Source organism: Camarhynchus parvulus, chromosome 11 (assembly GCF_901933205.1).
Source record: "Camarhynchus parvulus chromosome 11, STF_HiC, whole genome shotgun sequence".
In the NCBI taxonomy this organism is placed as follows: domain Eukaryota; kingdom Metazoa; phylum Chordata; class Aves; order Passeriformes; family Thraupidae; genus Camarhynchus; species Camarhynchus parvulus.
In genome coordinates this window covers 19,582,189-19,601,675 of record NC_044581.1, presented here as the reverse complement: position 1 = coordinate 19,601,675, position 19,487 = coordinate 19,582,189, and the positions used below count along the sequence as shown (strand labels likewise).

At 43.7% G+C, this 19,487-nt stretch overlaps 2 protein-coding genes across 4 annotated transcripts in view; one reads left to right on the top strand and one right to left on the bottom strand.

Annotated features, from left to right (window-relative positions):
* The first annotated feature begins 33 nt into the window (after positions 1–33).
* Positions 34–1,456, top strand: SS18L2 (SS18 like 2). Its single transcript, XM_030955742.1, has 3 exons — positions 34–144; positions 255–331; positions 902–1,456. Exons 1-3 carry the CDS (start codon positions 76–78, stop codon positions 987–989), a joined length of 234 nt encoding a protein of 77 aa, XP_030811602.1. The 5' UTR covers positions 34–75; the 3' UTR covers positions 990–1,456.
* A 736-nt stretch (positions 1,457–2,192) lies between these two features.
* Positions 2,193–19,487, bottom strand: part of KIAA0355 (KIAA0355 ortholog) — a 59,251-nt gene continuing 41,956 nt past the window's right edge. For all 3 annotated transcript variants that reach the window (XM_030955739.1, XM_030955740.1, XM_030955741.1), the window contains 7 exons: positions 15,651–15,748; positions 13,837–13,962; positions 12,391–13,370; positions 8,937–9,102; positions 7,955–8,089; positions 5,851–5,929; positions 2,193–5,034 (listed from right to left, as the gene is read on the bottom strand). In XM_030955739.1, the coding sequence (XP_030811599.1) occupies positions 4,717–5,034; positions 5,851–5,929; positions 7,955–8,089; positions 8,937–9,102; positions 12,391–13,370; positions 13,837–13,962; positions 15,651–15,748 (1,902 nt within the window). In that variant the 3' untranslated portion in view covers positions 2,193–4,716. The remainder of the gene's footprint in view (positions 5,035–5,850; positions 5,930–7,954; positions 8,090–8,936; positions 9,103–12,390; positions 13,371–13,836; positions 13,963–15,650; positions 15,749–19,487) is intronic.

Genomic DNA, 19,487 nt, shown 5'->3' with positions numbered 1-19,487 from the left:
GGGGCTCGGCCGTTCCCGGCAGCGGCGCGTGCGCGGCGCAGGGGCGGGGCCGGGAGCGCCTCAGCCGGAGCCGCCATGTCCGTGGCGTTCGTGCCCGAGCGGCAGCGCGGGGCGGCCGAGGTGAACCAGGACACGCTGCAGCGGGTGAGCGACACGGGGCTGGGACGGGGCCGGGACTGGGCCGAGACCGAGCCCTTCCGGCCCGCTTGGGGCAGAGCTGGCCGGGGCGGGCGGTGACGGTGTCTGTGCCGCAGCTGCTGGAGGAGAACGACCAGTTGATCCGGTGCATCGTGGAGTACCAGAACAAGGGCCGCGCCACCGACTGCGTGCAGTGAGTGACCGACGGGCGGGCAGGGCGGAGCGCTGGGGGCCAGGTGTGGGCAGCGGGAGCCAAACGCAGCTGGAGCTCCTAGAACTTTCCTGCCGCCACTGGGAAAATGCGTCTGAGCTCACGAACGGGTTCCCCAGAATCATTTCAGAGACGTATAGAGCACGGATGGTCCTTGCTGCTTTGGTCAGGGTGTTTGCCCAGTGTTCCTGGGCCCGCTCTGCCCTCCGTGCCCGTGTGGGCAGCCCGAGCCGGCGGCTCTGCCGCTCCGGCACCTGCTCAGACCAGCCCGGCAGGCAGCTCTGAACTCCTGCTCCGCTGCGTTCTGCAGCTGCCAGGCTGCGAGCTCAGTGCCCTGCTTCCCATCGAAGCTGGGTAGTAGCACATCTCGGCTACGGAGATCAGTGCTCAGTGCGTTATACCGGGCTTCAGAATGAGAACAACCCTGATTTATTATTCTAGTTTGCTTTCTTTTTCCCTAACTGCAAATACTGATCAGAGTACACGAGTGAAAGTATGGGTAGTTGCCTAGTAAAGAATGTCTCCCAGATCCTTTGTTTCCTCCTCTCACAGGTACCAGCATATCCTGCACAGGAACCTCATTTACTTAGCTACAATTGCTGATGCCTCACCGCCCAGGATGCAGAAGCCTGTAGACTGACAGCAATACCTGGACGTGAGCACTGCAGCTTTCAGAGGCTGTAGAAATAGTTTAGAGTCCTACTTTGAAAACGAAGAAGGTGTGGGTTTAAAAAAGGCAGGTAAAAAGTGATCTGTACTTCTGTCTTTAAATTGTGAATGCAGTTTTCAGTGTAGTATTAGGCCAGCTTTTCCCCCGTTACTGTAACTAACACAGCTTAAGAATGATAATTATCACATTCCCTTTTCCCTCTGAAAAACTCAATTCAGTGTACCTCTGGGAATAGCCTGGTTGTCAAGACAGCACTATGGGAAGCAGAGCCCATTTCATGAGTCAGATTCTATAATAACAAGGGAAGTATTACTCTAGGTGACTCCTACCTCCAGCATGACAAAGCTGGAGGTATGTGTTCCATATATAAAAGCAGTAAACTCTTGTATCCTGTATCAGAACAATTGTGCTAAATAAACGAAATATGTTCTTTGTAAGTTGTAGTATATTCTGAATTAATATAATACATTAACAAAAGAGCTGCTCCGTGATTTAGTCAAACAGAAATGTTACCTTTCCTAGGACTGGTGGGATTGCTACACCACTCACCAATTATGTGTAAGGGTGAAACCAAGCTATTATTTTAGAAGCTTTTGCCCAAATTTATTAAGGTTTTTTCTCTGTGCTTGAAATGCTCTGTAAACAAGTCAATTCTTGCACAGTCAGAATGGTTCATGTGCTTCCTGGATACTGTCAGCACTGCTGGCCAGCTGCATGCCTGTGTGCTCCTCTCCAGTAAGGAAGAAAGCAGCTTTGCACACCCTGCATAGGCATTTCAGTGCCACAGTTAACACACACTGAATAGCCTTGGTCATGGCAGGGAGGGGGACAGAGTTTTCTTTTTGCTTACTACCATCAGAGTTACTGACTCTGATTCCTAAAAATTCCAGTATCGTGATTTTGGCAATGTTTACCCGCACTACTGGTTCAAAGACCCTGCTGAGGCATTGTCTGTACCACATTCTTCTGTGACATCACCTGAGAAAGCACCTTTAAAGATTGGACTGTGCATAAAGTTCATTTTTATATGATAGAGTCAGTAAGTAGGCAGTTGACAATTTTCAAACTGTTAAATAATCCCATGTTAATGTAGTAAGATCTTTGTTTACAAACCAAAGTTACAGTTTAAGGTGCTGCTCATTTTCAGCAAGGTGCATATTTTAAACAGGTATGACCTATTAAATGTATATCTTTAATAAAGCAAATAGTTTACTTTTACAGAAGCTTTAAAATACAAACTGTACAGTTCCAGTTCAGAAGCGTTAGCTATTCACAAGAAGCACTGCAATAAGGGTAAGTTAACTAAGCACCAAACCCTTGCACTTGGCAGTGTAAGTGAAGTTTAAGGGCAAGACTCATTTGCCAAGTGCAACAATTCTTAAAATTACCAGTGTTCAGAACAATCGGAAGCAAAGGACAGAGTAGCACCCACATGGTCAAAATGCAGACAAACTTTCTTTGTGTTCACAATTCACTTATGTAGGTCCAGAAACTTGCCAGCATTTGTAATTATGAATAAACTGCAAAAACTATAGCAATCATTTTGGCACTTGTTAGAAAAAAAGTTCAAAATTAAGTTGTTTTCATTAGCTTCCATTTTGGTCTTAGTATGAATAACCAAGTAAGTACAACCAAATTTGGGGTTTAATATTAGATCTAAACAACAAGATTTAGGAAACTTGAAACCATTCATGAAGTTAAATAACCACTAACATTTTCAGTGGAAGGTTTTCAAAATTATAGTAGTACAGACCATTAACAATTTACAGACAGAAGCCACACTGATTGTGCAAAGCACATTACTGTAAAAAGTCTATGTACAGCAAACAAATCTTTGTAAACATGGTAAGTATGAAGTTTCAGAAAACATGGTGACAATATCATAAATACAGGCAACATTGGCATCCTCAAACAGCACAAAAGGTAACAATCTGGGCCTGCAAATAAAGCCCGTCACCATACAAACAAAAAAGGTGGATGGGTTTTAAATACCCAAATGTTTAATAGTTTTAGTGTTGTGTATACTTTTTATTTATATATATATATATATAATGTATTTATTTTTTGGTATCTTCAGATATAGATGTACTTAGTTTGTAAAACCAAAACCAAAAAATGTGCTTTATCTTCATTGAAAAATTATGTAGTTAGAACTAATAACCCATTTTACTAGTAGTTAACATATTAGAATGATATGACTTAAGAAAAATACAAAAATAAGATTAATACTGTCAAAACTCTTATACCAGAAAATATTGTGGTTTTTAGACTCTTTCAAAGATGAAATATGAAAATTTAAATAAGCTCTAACTATATAAAGAATCTTCTGTAATCTCAATTCATATACAGTGGGATAGGTATACATATTTACCATTGTTCTTGAATTTGTAAGCACCAGTCACTCGCCCCCATCCACTTTGGTTGGAAGATTATTCCTAATTCCACAGGTTCACTTAATGGCACATATTGACTGCAAATAATTACTTTATCCTTTTAAAAAAAATAATGTTCTTTTAACTAACTGCTACCCCACATTTCAGTTTTACTATCTTCTGAGCCAGCTCACAATTTTTAATCAACTGTAGCATCTGAAATAAGACTTTAAATAAATGCAAGTAGTCTCTTAGGCTTTGCTTTCACACACTGCAGGAGCACCTTGTGGAGAGTGCCTTTGGCCAAATGCAGCCATAGGACAGGGTTTGTGTAAGAACCAGGGTCCCTCTGTCCACACAGGTGTGTGAGAACCTGGGTCCCACTGCCCACACATGTCTGGAACCAGGGTCCCTCTGTGCACACATGTGTGTGACAACAAGGGTTCCTCTGTCCACACAGGTGTGTGACAACCAGGGTCCCTCTGCCCACACAGGTGTCTGGAACCAGGGTCCCTCTGCCCACACAGGTGTGTGACAACAAGGGTTCCTCTGTGCACACAGGTGTGTGACAACCAGGGTCCCTCTGTGCACACAGGTGTGTGACAACCAGGGTCCCTCTGTCCACACAGGTGTCTGGAACCAGAGTCCCTCTGTCCACAGAGGTGCCATCTGTGTCAAGCAGCTCAGGTCACGTTGACGACACAAGGCTGAGTGGTTCTGCTGATCTTCACCTACAGGAAGGAAACTGCCACAAAACTCAGTTTTGTGACTGTTTCTGCAGCAGTTCCCAAATGAACTCACTTGTGTAGCACAGGAAAAGCTGCTGTTGCACTTCATTGTAAAAAAGCTGCCCACAGGCTGTAATGGAGAATACAAAGGTTCTACAGCTTGTCCTTTACAAATTTAAACACAAACAGTGTTGAGCAAAGTGACCACTATATATTTGCTTCAACATATTCAATGTGTTTCAGTAAGATGTTTTAACTATAAATCTATATGAAAAATAGCTATAAAATACAGTGTTTCTTGTATGGTAGTCCTTCAGCAGTTCTTTTTTAGAAAAAAAAAATGTCTTGAAAGTAAAGGCAATTACACATTTTTAAAAGCATTTCTACATCACAGTTTTGGGCTGTTTCGTGTCCACCAAACATATTGGCCATATTTGCTCAGCACTGTAACTCAGAATCCGAGAGTTTGTCTATCTCACCCAAACCCCCTCAATCCCACATCGAGAGAGAAACAGGATATAGCCAACACAGCACTGTGAATCAAAGTAATGTGATTTCCATTTGGCCCTGTGCTGCATTTTCCAGTAGGAGCAGCAGTCAGTACTGGTGCAGGTAAGATGGTCTGCGCTCGTGCTTTACTGGGAAGGATTTAAAGCCCTTGTTGATCTGTTTGTGCTGGGAAGCCTGCTGGGACTGCTGCTGCTGCTGCTGGGCGTAGGCGAAGCTGGAGGAGAGGCCGGCGGGGCCGCAGTCGCTGGCCCACATGGGCGACTGCAGCATCTGCATGGTGTCACTCCACTGGCTCACGGGGCTGCTCATGGGGTACAGGGACGTGCTCTGGCTGGGCAGCGTGCTGGGCACAGAGCACGTGTGCTGCCACGGGGCCTTGGGAGGCCACGTTTTGGTCTTGTTATCCTGGGAAAACAAAATCAGTTAGGGTGCTTTGGTTTAACAACAGAATGCTGCTTTTTTAGACAATACTTAACATGTCACCTTCTCACCTCCTTGAGACATTGTCACAAGATTAGTTTATATTTGAAAGCCTGTGACAGTGTTCACAGGGGTCTGAGGATGAGGGAAGAGACAAGGATCTGACTCCATGTTTCACAAGGCTTGATTTATTATTTTATGATATATATTATACTAAAACTATACTAAAAGAATAGAAGAAAGGATTTCATCAGAAGGCTGGCTAAGAATAGAAAAAGAAAGAATGATAACAAAAGCTTGTGTCTCAGACAGAGTCAGAGCCAGCTGACTGTGATTGGCCATTAATTAGAAACAACCACATGAGACCAATCACAGATCCACCTGTTGCATTCCACAGCAGCAGATAACCATTGTTTACATTTTGTTCCTGAGGCCTCGCGGCTTCTCAAGAGCAAAAATCCTAAAAAAAGGATTTTTCATAAAAGATGTCTGTGACAAAAGCCGAACTGATGCCTACATATAGCACTCTCAATTCTTAAAATATCTGCCTGTTAAAACACATACTTCAGCTTGACACACAGTGGCCCCACTGAAAGGGAAAAAGTAAATCACTTCCAATTTTAATATATTAAGCTTGGTGGCTGACAAAAGCACCTCATGCTACTTGAGTGCAGATGGTTTAGGTTTTCACTGAAGTAAGCCAATCTGGAGATCCAGATGCTTTTCCAGTTGACTGCCTCACGCAGACCCACCCCCGGTGCCAGCAGAGGAGGGGACTGAGCCAAGCCACACTGAGCTCACCTGACTGCGGTCATCTGCTGCAGAGAGAAGGGGAGGCGATGGCAGCGTGCTGGGTTCCTGTTCACCACTGCTGTGTTTTCTGCCCAGAAACAGAGAGACATTGACTGGTTGGTTTTAAATGAGTCACCCTCATTAATCTGCCACTGGCACATATGAGGCAGCCTACAGTACTGTTTTCAGAAACATCTGGTTTCATGTACTTTTTGTTCAGTACAGGTAAAAGCAACAATACAGAAACTGTCAGGGACATGACAATGCAGTAATTCTTGAAGCTACAGCTTCAACATTTTTGTAGAGGTGAAAGGAACCTGGGATAGACTTTTGTCCACTTTCAAGAAATCTGCCAGAAATTGTGTTTTTTCTTCTGTTACCTGCTCTTGTGGCTAGGTTTCTTTTGGTTTTATTTAAGTATCTTTTCTGAAATAACCTTATAGATAAGACAAAACAGCAGTTGAGGAAGTGAAACATGTGCTGAAACACAGTAATTTTACTGAAGAAAAATATTCTACCTTCAGTTTAAATTTGTGACCTAATACCTAGTTAGTAAATAGAAGCCCTTGACCACATGTGCATTCTGGAAGATTTTTTTCCTCGGTTGGGTTTTTTAGGAGGAGCGATTAAGGGCATGGGTTTAGATTAAAGCAGAATCTTTTATTTCATCCTTTTTGTAAGAATCCCAATCAGCATGCTCCAATCAGCTCCCATAGGTAAGCAGCCCTTTGCAGGTCACCTTTAGCACACTCAGCCCTTCCACCTCCTCTTAGTGCCCAGCTTTAGCTCCGGTCTCTTGTCAGGCCCTGACCTACAGAACACTGCTCTTCCTGCAAGTGACAGGAGACAGCAGTAGTGTTACTTCAGCTGAGGTTTTGGCCAGGGAAGCCCCCTCTTTGGACACTTTCTTCTGCCCTTTAGAGCACTACATAAACCACAGGCTTTTCTTCTTGCTCCATGATCAGTCTCTAGCTGTCTACTGGTTTGGCATGTTAAGTCACCCTTATGTGTTTGTTTTCCTTCCCTGCTGCTTTTTTTTTTTAAATGCAAGTAATTACCACTTTTTCTGTGACTGTTTATAGATGGCTCTTTCCCATTAATTTCAATTTAACATTCATTGAAGCTCAGGTTTTGTTCCCTCCCTATGAAGTCTTGGCTGAGTGTAAAGATTCAGAAAGTAGCTGCTCTTATTCCTTTCTGATAATGCATACAAAAATAGCTATCCAGGTAGAATCTGTGAGAAACTGGCACTGACTTTGTTTTCATTCACCAAAAAGCAGACAGACAATTTTGTATCTATGTATTGACTCCAAATTACTCTGTGACTGTAAACAAATATTTGGCCACTTACTTCATTTTTAGAAAAGACTGAAAAATAGTTTGAGAGAACAATTCCAGATTGGAATTGGGTTGGTATTCATGCTTCATCTTGTGCCTTTTGTTACTATTGTTCTGACTACCCTCTGCTGTGCAATCACTGAGGTTCCAAAGACACCGAGCCTCCAGCCCTTTAGAAAATCAGAATTGCTGTAATTCACACTACTGATAGAAGTGGCCTGTTCATAGCTGAAAATCCTGGCTTGGTTTTTCCATTATTGAAATTATTTACAAAGGCAGTTTGGCCTTCTCTTTGTACTGTGAGAAACAGAGGACTAAGCAGGGGTGGATTTCCCACTCCCAGAACAGCAGCAGCCGAGGTGAGTGGTGCACACCAGGTTAGCAGCAGCTTCTCCCCAGTGCCACAGGCTGCAGCCAAGGCACCCAAACCCACCACGTCAGCACGGCCCAGCTGCAGCCAGGCACTCCACAAAACCACTGAGGGTCTCATAAAGCCCCAGGAAGTGGCATCCAAAGGAGACTCATGCAAGAGGGAAAGCACTAGATCTTTCCTAGCCATAGTGACCCTCAGTGAAGGGCTGGCTGTTTGCACAGTGCTGGTTTGTACAAGGAGAAAGCTGCTAATACAGCTCACATCACCCGTGTAGCACACAAACTCATCTTTGTGGAGACTTGTCTCATTTGCAGGAATTTCCTTTGTCTGGCTACTCAGATGAAATTACATAAAAACAAAAGGAGTCTGACAAAGTGATCCATTTCTGTTCATTTTGCTCACCTCCTCTGCTTTACAGCAGCAACAAGGTCTGGCCCTGAGAACATGGAGAACAAACTGTCTCCGTTAGCTGAGGAGGTCTCATCGCTTGAGCTGGCAGAGTCTCCTTGAGTACCAGACCAGCTGTTTGTCACATCACTGCAAGACAGAAAGTTGTATTAGTCCTTGTATTTACAGTGCCTGGTCCAGACTGTGTGCCACAGTTGTGCTGAATCTTTGTCACAGGTGATACCTCAGAGCACAGCATTTCAGCACTTGGTAAAATGTGCCAGTAATACAGGTACTTTCACTAGTTCTGAGTGGTCACATTAACTGCTCTGTTATTGTAGTTAAATATATATAAATAGGCTGTAATTATACCAATTAGAAGCACCTCTCCTGTTCAGGAAGGAGAAACAAGTGATGCTTAGATTTGGAATCACTAAGTACTTGACTTTTTCACTGCAAAACTGAGCTAGAACACATACCCATACTGGTTTTACACTAGAGACTCACTGCTCTTACACTATGGACAAATGGACAGAGAATCTTGAAACACTTCTTGTGTAGTAAATAGTTATGATTTGGAAGATATTAAAAACTCTAAATGTACCTGCTGTGAGGTACCTGCCTTTTAGTAGCAGGATTAAGTGGCTAAAATCTGGAAAACTGAATTCAATCAGGCACTGCAACTTTGACAGCATCACTTTTCATCAAAACTAGATCTTAAAGCTGTTTTTAAAACACTCAGAGAAAACTCTCCTGAATACATCTGGGCTATAGATTCCTTATTTCCTCTGCTGGAGCCCCAGTCAGTATCCATGGCACTCTAAGGATGACATCAGGCACATCAGTGCCTTGGGATCAGCAAAGCAGCCAGGGTCACATTGCTCCTCTGAACAGTGAAGTGCAGCTTTCACAGATGCAGCAGCAACTGAAAAAAAACCCCAGTATTCCCACATTCTTCCAAGTCTGGGTGCAAGATAAAGCCTGTGCAGTCTCTTACCCCTCTGTGAAATAGTCAGGGAAGGGCCAGGTTTTATGGGGATCATCAGGAAGGGGCCAGTTGCCACGCGCGGTGCTCGGGCGCCGGACGTGCTGTGCTTGCCTCTTCTGTTGCATAGCCTGGTTCACCCCAGCCACATAGCGAGCAAACTCTGGGTCAGAGCCAACTGAAGGAAAGAAACCAACAAATCCATTGCAGACACTCAGCTGTTTCTGCTGCACTTCCAATGCTTTAGGTTTGACCCTACCCCACACCACAGTAATTCCCTCCCTGATGATAAGTGGCAGCCAGCAGTGGATGGGTCTGCATAGAGCAGTGAAGAAAGTTTTACAAATTTTTACAAAGATGAGATACACAGCAGCCACAGTGGATAGTAATTATCACATGGAAGTACACCTGCCCCTTGCATTCCATTAGGGAAATTGTGTTTGTACAATGATGGTGTCTATGCTGAAAGGTCTGTCCAGTATCAGCAGACACTGATGAAATGGACACTGTACATTTATCCACACATGTGAAAAAGAGCAGAACAGTTACTGTAGCTGATACCAGAGTGCATCATGGTTTCCAGCTATGGTTTGATCCTGCTTGAATCATACTAGAACACAGACCACCAAAACTGCCTCCTTCCTATATGGGTGAGACAATTCTGAAAACATTCTGGTTCTGACTATAAAATATATTTCAGAATAAGAATTATACTTACAGAAAAAGCAGTAATTTAGTAATTTAAAAATTCTTCCATTCTCAACATGCTTTTTATGTCCCAAGTATCCAGTAAGGAATAAGCACGCTCTTGAGCAGACACAGCAAAAGCCTCAATCCAAAAGTGTTTCAAATGCTCCATTGATCAGAGCAAGCAATTGCTGTATTCAAATACTGCTGATAATGAGTCACTAACTGAGTTTCCACAGCTTCTTTTTCTTTTGCCTTTTTTTCTTCCCTGAGAAAAAAACTTGGCAATCTGACTGGATTTATGGAAAATGTCTAGACTACATGCACAGTAATTGCAGTGGGAAGTACTGAGCTGCTGCCTTGCCAGTCTCAGCTGGAGATGGAGTGAAGACTGAAGAACATCCAACAATCCTGCACAGCTCACAAAGCAGAAATCTCTATTATCTGACAGCTCCCTACATTCAACACGGCATTTGGAAGATATGTTTCCTTGTTCTCATTTGACACATCCAGAAAAGACCTCCACAATGTTTTGCTGAATGCAAATTAAAAAGATAGTAAAGAAAACTTTGTTTCTCTGCCTCCTTTACTAAGCAAGGCATATCTGAGAGCTATCTAGGAACAAAACATCCCCAGTCGTGCTTGCTCTCCCTCTGAAATACCTTTATGTCTATTTAAGATGAAGCTGGAAGCCAGACAGTTCCTCAGATCTAAGAACAGAGTCTAGATGGATTCTGAAGGACATCCAGGCTTTTTTACCTGTGGACAGCATTAAGTTCTAAAGTGCTGGTATATTCAAAATAGGTAATTTTGGTAAAATTGTGGTAATTTTTACCTCACTGAAAACATCAGGTGAACAGGTTTTTATCAGATAGTTTTTTACTCCAAAAGATTGGAGTTACCAACATTCCTTCTATTGTTCTTATTGCAACATTCCTTCATCAGCTTCTTAGTGATGACTAAATACTACAAAATACATTGTTGGGATTAGTTAGGCCTTCAACATGAAAAGCCATAAATTTCAATTTTATAAATTCTTAATCAGCAGTTTTGCATCTTAAGAGAGACATCATTTTCAGACTCTAGAAGTATTTATCAAAAAAAAGTAATGTGTTTTGTTTCAAATGACAAATGTACAGTCCTAGGAAACCCTGGAAATGAAAAGCAGTGTTCTGGTTTACAGCTTTTTGTACAACACTAAAGCTTAAAATGCAGATTTCTACACCACAGCTCAACCTGGCAAGTTCTATGAAGAAAAGTTCTTTCTAGTGGAAAAGTATTCAGTTGGAAGGATTTTTGTTTGGGTTTGGTTTTTTAAATGCCAGATCTGTGAAAATACTGCTTTTACTTATCACTACAACTGCAGAAGTGTGTATCTTAATCCACTGAGCACTATTTATGGACCTTGAGTAAGTCACCTTTTCCAAGTACCACTTTCTACATATCTTACATTCATCAAATGGAACAACACAAGTAGTTTTTTGTACAGCAAAAGGAAAATACTGCAGAAATAGAATGGATTTCAAATGCTGAGAATGTCAGTCCTTTGCATACCTGCTTTCTTTTCCCCACACACACATGGGCTTAGTGCTTGCTGAGAATAATTTTGTCCTTCCTTAGAGGCTGTGATAATCCTTAAATCTATACCCTAAGTCTGTTTAACTAAGATGTTGCTAATTCAGACTTACAGTTATTAAGCAACAACTAACTATGGTGGCTATTTTTGCCATAGAAACTCCACTAATTAATCAAGTAAGTTGACAAAATAACTATCATAATTATGAGTCAAAGGAGCTGGTTTGAGACACCCACACATTCCAAACACAGACGAGTGCAAATGAGCTCGGGAAACTGAGCCCTGCTTTGATAAAAGGTTTCCCTGTTCTCTGCTCCTCCCTCAGGCAGCTGCCATAAATGCACACTCCAACATTCCTGCAGCTGTGTTCCAGGCCAACAGAAGTTGCATTTACAAGGTAGCAGCTGTGTAAGTTCTTAATGCCACCATCAGAATCACACAATCACAAAATACTCTGAGTTGGAAGAGACCCATAAGGATCATCAAGTCCAGCTCTCAAGCCAATGACCCACATGGGGATTCATCTCCTCTTAAATTCCACAGTCAATTTCTTGGTCTGTAGATATTTGTTTATTACTCTAAAATTTTATCTCAATTCATCTATATTTACAATTTATTGGTGGTCCAAACACATGTGGCAGACCTCATGGCACTTGCTGTTTAGTCTCTAATCCTTTGACATCCAAACTTTTCACTGCAGAACCAGCTGTGGAACAGGAACCAGTGTGACTCCTAGGGAACTAGGGAGCTATGGAGGGAAAATGTGGGGATATGGGAAAGATGCAACCCAGCTGTATCTCCAGGTTACAAGACTGCTAAAGAGCAGGAAGAATAATTTTGAGGAGAGGGAACACACCTGAGCTCAAGAGTTTGTTTTAAACAATTTTACAAACTAAGTATAGGAGGAACATCATCTGTAAGTATCTTTTCAGTACTCTGGTGGGCTCCATATGGGAAAGGTCAGACTACTACAGCTGGGACAAGAAACAAGGAATTGGTTCCCATGCTTACTTATTAATGAGTTTTCAGATCACCTTTTGTTAAAAAAGCAAATCAGCACACACACAAATCCCTGCCTGCACTGGTCAGCACCCTTACATCCAGTGGGCAGCACAGGGAAATGACAGTTATTGCCAGCAATATTCACAGTATTCTTTTACAAAGAACCCTTACAAAAAGCATAATAAAGGAAAAGACACACACCTGCAGGGTCAAAAGGCAGGATTTCTCCCAACATCCCAAACACTCCATCAGTTTGGTCACGATTTGGCCACGTGTTGTTTCTAGGTCCTTGTGGTTTCTGTCCTAACATCTCTGCCATCATATTGTCCATATAGCTGCTCACAAGACCCAAGCTGTACAAATCAGAGCTTAAATCTGAAAAACCAGGATTGTTCCACTGATTTATATGAGACAACCCAGCTCCAACAGCCGGAGCTTGCTGCTGTGAAGAATTACTGAGCCATTTGGCAGGTACACGTTGCTGTGGTCCAATAGGTTGAAGCAGGTGTTGGTAATACTGCATTTGCTGCTTTTGGGACTGCTGCTGGGACAAGCCTTGCTGAGGAGGGTGCAGCGGGGTGTGAGACACAGACTGTGGCTGCTGTTGAACTGCTCCCGACTTCTGTTCTGCTGCTGTAGAGGATGCAACAGAGTTCCTTCTTTTCACCATCGGAGAAGTCTGCTGGGATTTGCCCATGTTAAAACCAGACAAGAAATCTATAACATCCTGCATTTCTTGGTCAGTTGGTAAATTCATACCTTTGTCATCCTTGCCATCATCTGGTTTGAAGAAGCTGTCCCGTCTCTCCACGAGGAAGCCGTTGACGAGCGGGTTGGTTGTGCTCTGCGCTGCCTGCAGGGCATCTGCGCTCCGAGGGAAGCTCCCCAGGTTCAGGATGTTCTGCAGCCGTGCATCCATGGTCGTGGGCATCTTAGCTTTCTCCTCTGAGCTGGAACTTATGAAGACGTTTTTGGAAGGTGTATTGGGGATTGAGTAACTTCCTGTGTTACTTGTACTAGTGCAGGAAGTTTTTTTTGTAAACCGTGAAGTCAGTTTGGAGAATGTCTTTTGCAGACCCCCTGAAGATTTGCTTCCATTCCCCGGTGGCATGTCAACCTGGCTCCCAAATTCTGAGATTTCACGCTGTAACTGGATCTGAATACAAGGCAAAGCTTGCTCCCTGCATCAACAAAAAACATGTATATCAAACCACCTAATACATAACTGAGTTTGTACCTTGGGGGAAAACGTGTATTTCAGTAATAGCTCGAGAAAGAAACAACACCAAAGACTGCCAAGTCCATCAGCTACTTCTTATAGTAACAAAGCAAATTATTCCTCATATTTCAATACTTTCCACTCCTTAAATTTTAGTTGTGCTTCAAGACCTCAGTGGAGGCCAATTTAATATAAATCAAGTGTTTTTGTAAGAGAGAAGCAAATACTTTTCAACCCTTGGATATGCTGCTGGTTTGGTTTTAAGCAGTCTCCTGTATCTCTGGATGTACCCAGAAGGTATCTGTGGGGATTAACAGTGTCTCACTCAGTCTGACTCCTGTTTTCCCCTTCTGATGAGCTGGCACTATCAAATCCCTCAGCACAGATTATTCAACGACAGCTTAGTTTGAACTAGAAAAGAGATGTACCTTCCTTCCTTCCACCTGTGTATATCAAACACAGCAGTGTAGAGCACATCCACCAGCCCCAAAGTCTTCTCCGGATCCAGACTCCTCTGTAGCAAAGACATTGTTGCTGGATCTTCTTTCAGACACCTGTCATCAATAAGTTTATATTAGAAATCACAATGCTTATTTTTTTACATTAAACAATTCTACCACATCAGTCAGAATACAGAAGGCCAATTGCTGCACTCCAGCAATGGGAATGTCTGGGGGTTCCTGGGCTGCAGCCTGAGCTCGGCCTGCTGTGGAGCAGAGCTAACCTGTGAGGTTCAGCAGTACAGTGTACTGAAATCATCACTGACAAGAGCTCTTTAGCAGGCACAGCTCAGGCACAGCAGCAGCGAACACACAACACTCAACACACCTTTCTGCAACACGGCAGGAGCCTGACACAACCCCGCACACGCCGAGAGCCTGAGGAGCGTGGCAGGGTTTGCGCGGAGATGGCTCTGCACATCCCCCAGTGATGGCTCACTCATCCCCCAGTGATGGCCCACACATCCCCCAGCGTGGGGCAGGTGATGGCTCACACATCCCAGTGATGGCCCACACATCCCCCAGCGTGGGGCAGGTGATGGCTCACACATCCCAGTGATGGCCCACACATCCCCCAGCGTGGGGCAGGTGATGGCTCACACATCCCAGTGATGGCCCACACATCCCCCAGCGTGGGGCAGGTGATGGCCCACACATCCCAGTGATGGCTCACACATCCCCCAGCGCGGGCCGGGGGTCCCTGAGCGTCCCCGGGGCTCGGGCCGTGTCCCCCGCGGTACCGCCCAGCGCCAGCAGGCGGCGCTGCCCCCGGCAGCGAGCCACGGGCAGCGGGGACATCCCGGAGCTCCGGGACACGGACAGACAGACGGACAGACACACACACTCACAGACACACACACACACTCACAGACACTCTCCTTCCTTCTTCCCCTCCCCTCCCCCGGGACACTCCTTCCTTCCTTTCCCCGGGATACAGCACCAGGTCATACACCATACATGCATGGATACATACATTCCTTCCTTTCCTCCCTTCCCCGGGGACACAGCACGGGGACACTCCTTCCTTCCTTTCCCTGCCAACAGCACCAGGACATACACCATAAATGCATACATACATTCCTTCCTTTGCTTCCTCTCCTGCCCTGGGACACAGCACCGGGCTCTCCTCCCCCGGCCGTGCCAGCAGCACCATTAGGAACAGGCAGCCTCTGTAAGGAGTCCAGTGAATCAAATGTGTTGCACTGAAACTCCTAACAGTGCCTCCTTCCCAGACAGAGACAAGAGCTGCCATTGCCTCCTGCTCCCACTGCTCTGAACGGGAGAAATCCTCCCAAGCTGCAATCAACCATTCTTTACTAGGCAGACACCTGAACTGGCAGGGACAGCATCTCCTGGAGCCCTGAGGTCCATGGCTCACACCAGCACCCGAAGAACAGCCCAGTGAAGAAAGAGCAAAGGCTCTCACATGAACTCAGCCAATTCTTGGCCTTCCTGAGCTCCAGCTGGGACCTGCCAGGGTGGAGCATAACACAAGTGGCTAGTAGATTGTTGTTTTGGAAACCTTCTGTTTTATCATCAAGCTTTTACATTTCCTACAAGTCTCAGTGTCCCAGCACTGCCCCTCTTGCCTTGCCTCCTACAGAGGAGCCTGTCAGGAATGGAGGTGTTCAACAGTCCAGACAGAGGAACTTAAGGAAGCTGTGCCATAATTGTGCATGTTCTCTCTTCTATTTGTAACAATTTTCCCCAGTCACAATCTGCAATACAGGATTTTTATTTACCACGTTGACGGAACTTGCACCACAATTCTTGATCCTTCTAAACTTATCTGAGGAGCATAGGCTTCTTTATTTTCAATCTGTGCCGTGTCCACAACCACCTAGCAAATAAAATAAAAGGGAAAACAATTTAAGAATTAGTTATTTTATTACCCCTGTAAATGCTAATAATCTCCCCTCCCCTACCTACAGGTACAAAAAAACCCCCATGAAACTCATGGAATCATTGTAAATTTACTTCTATTTTAATATAAAATCAGTTTACTACAGAAACTCGTATTTCAAGGACTTAGTTCTTCTCAGTTCCATCCTGTAGTAATGCATCACTATGTTGTTACCAGCTGCTCCACCTCCCTGCTGGTAGCCCTCAGTTCTCAGTATTTTTGAGAAGTTCAGCACAGTTATGACTTCAGGAGCTTCCAAACACGTACTCAGCAAAATGTTTTAAATAATTTCACTGTAGTGCATGGTATGATATAGACAAGTAATATTCAGCCAGAAGCCCTTCAAAATTCCTAACACAACTTCCCCTTTTGAGGTTATAAAATTCCACACCAACATTTCTCTATTCTACCTAATGAAACTGTTACCATTATTAATTCCTGATTAAATAAAGAGAAGAAAAGTGACTGTTCAGTTTGTTGGACTCTGAGCCACCTGTAAGATGTCATGAAGACACATGAAGAGGAAAGTCTTGAAGACCAACCCTGTGTCGTGAACCTTTCTTTTTAGGCAATGGAAAAGGAATGGATTCCCTTCAGCTGCACTTAGCCTTTAATTCAGTGATAGTAAGTTCCATATTTGGTTCATGCTTTCTCTTGTTGTCCAGGCTGTGTGGGTTGGCCTTTTTGATCATTTCCATAATTTCCTATTTTGGTCATGCTGAAACAGCAGCTTTTTGGCAGCAGTCAGCAGTTGTTGCTTCAGTGACTGGTACAGCAGATCAGCTGTACCATTTCTCCTGGAAATGCAAAGAGTCCCCTGGTATAACTCGGCCTCAAGGGACATTACTGACTTTGCTGCCATCACCTAACCTACACTGGGCCTGCTTCTAACTGGGTGTCTGTTACTGGGTATGAAAAAATGTGAAACAAAATGCTGGGTTTCTTCTCTCTCACTTTAACAAAACCATCAAATCACACTTGAATATAATTATTTCCCAGCTTTCAAATATTTTCATATAAGGCCTTTTCCTTCAGTTGACTCTAAGCCTTTGCCCAGGTTTATTCCATTTTAAACATGCCTAAGCATGGTGACAAAATGCCACACCATCATCCACCCCTTAAAATACCTCTTATTTTGTAACAGGACAATTCCAGTAGTCTTTTCTTGGCGTTTGTATATTTTAATTTTATTTAATTTGGTAATCTGCACTTCAGCCCTATTGCAGGGTAATTTATAACTGTGATAACAGTTAATAACTGTTAACAGATCACTCACTCCTCATAACTGTGGTAAGGAGAAATGAACTCAGGAGTGATTGTTCTCAACTCCCAAGAAAAATACAGTCTGCACCTCAGACCTGAGGTCAGGTAAAACTCTGATTTGTGCAGGCCTGTGTCAGGTTCTGGCTGTGGTGCATGGTTGGTGCTCATGGTCCAGGCTTTGTTGGGGTGCTCCTCCCCCAGGACAAAGCTTTGTTTCTTCCCTCTGCAAAAACTTCACATTTCTCAACATCTGTCAGAGTCAGGACATCTGGGATTTAAACTTTGCCAGGGGATTTAGTGCTCCTGCAATGCATGTTGCTGTTTGCTATGTCTACCAGCACAAAAAAAAAAAAATTTATCTGTTAACCTCTTTGCATGAGGCCAATTGGAAGTTTTATTTCTGCTCATCCTCTGAATTCAGCTATTTGAATGTACATGATTTTTATTCAAACATGCAGATTTCATCAGCTGACCCCAATCTCAAAATGCAATTCTTATTGTATACATGCTAAGGTAGGAACTGAAAATCAGCACTTCAAATTATTGATGTTAAAAAACTACAGCCCAAAATAACCAAGCAAACTAAGTCACAACTCATTGTGCTTTCCACACTTAATGAGTCACTTCTTAAAAGGCACAAGGGCACAAGATAGGTTAAAAGCAGTGAGGCTTCTAATGTTTTAATGTTTTCTCCAACTGGGCATTTAAGATACAGATGCACAGAATTCTGAATGAATGCAGAGCCCAGGATCTGAAAGCAGCACACCAAAGCCTACATAATACTGTGCCACGACTCATTTATCTGCCTTCTTCACAAAATAAACTTCAAATAAACACATCTTCCCTCCCTGCCTGGTGGTGCTTAGAAAACAGCTTCCTGTACCTCAGACATCCATTGTTCTTGTTTTACAGGTGCTTCCTCTCTCCCTTCCACCCAAAGAACTCTTTAAAGACCCAAAGTACAATTTCTTGTCACTGCATGAAGCTACACACAAGCAGAACTGGATGTTGTAAAAAAAAGATGGTACATACTTTATACAGAAAAACCTCAACCCTCATCCCCTTCTGAACCGTAACAAATCCAAGTGAGAATGAAGGAGAGCAGGCTTGCAGGTCCTCTGGCATGTGCACAGCTCATTGTGTCTTTGAAGAGAGAAGCCTGCTACTTTCAGAACCTGATGTTCATGCAAAAATCTCTGGAGACATTCAGGATTCAACACAAGTGAAACTCCACAGCTCAGCACTGCCATTTGGGAGAATGTGTAAGCAAGTTTTATGGTGACACTCTCCAAAAGTGATGACAAACCTGAAGAATGTCAGTGCTCCAATTAGCAGCAGGTCTAACTCGTTCTGTCTAGACTGAGGGACACCAGATTTCCAAATTCCTGAGTCCAAATGTGCCACTCCTGAAACCCCCCCCGGGCAGGACTTGGGTGTGCACAGCACTGAAACCCCCTGGAAAGGAAATGGTGGAAGGTGCAGCATCCTCCCAGGCTCTGCTCCTCCAGACACTCAGGAGCCACAGCTGCTCACACACAGCACTCCCAAGGGCTGCTGAGAATCTCCTTCCTCCTTGGCCTCATTTCCTCTACCTCACTGCTGATCCCAGCCTCCCACCCCCAACTGTGGCAGCTGAAGGCACAATCCCATTTAACCCTATCCTTTTTCCAGTCCTCCTTCTATTTATTAGTATTTAATACACATTTTCTTTCAAAACATCTAAGTAGAAATTTGATAAATCTTGTTATTCCACAGTTTCTCTGTCCCTGCAAAAACACCGCTTCTAATGGCTCCTGTAAAACTTCTCAGCCCTCTCCTGCCTTCAGCCCCTGTGTCTCAGTGAAGGAAGGACTGACAGCAGGGGCACTGCTGGCCTGACACTGAGGGTCTGCACCTTTGATTTTATCAATTATGTACCACCATTACATGAACAGTCTGATGAATTCCAGAACAATTTCAACCTACTTCTCTCACAGGTATTTACTACTAAGGGACCATCTGATATCTAGTATCAAAGGGATGCTAAAGTAGAAATATCTAGCAAATTCATAACTTCCAATTGATCATTCAACATTACTGGATAACCTTTTAACAGTGCTAAAGGCACATGGTTTAATTTGCTAGGATGGAAGGTCTAGGTCACCTAACCAGCTGTGTGATTTGTCTCAAAAACAGACTTAAAAACATGCAGCTATTTGGGTCCTTTAATCACAAATTAATGACAAAGCCCTCATGGTCCCCCATCACCTTGAACAAGGAACCAGCAATGAACCAGCAAGAAGCATTAACTCACTGTAGGTTAAAGACAATTCAAAGAATACTTGACAAAACTATCACAGGCTACAGTTTGCCTTTGTCCTTGCATTTCCTTCCTGTGTTGAAGTTGCAGCCTTTTCCTCTCACAGTAGTCCAA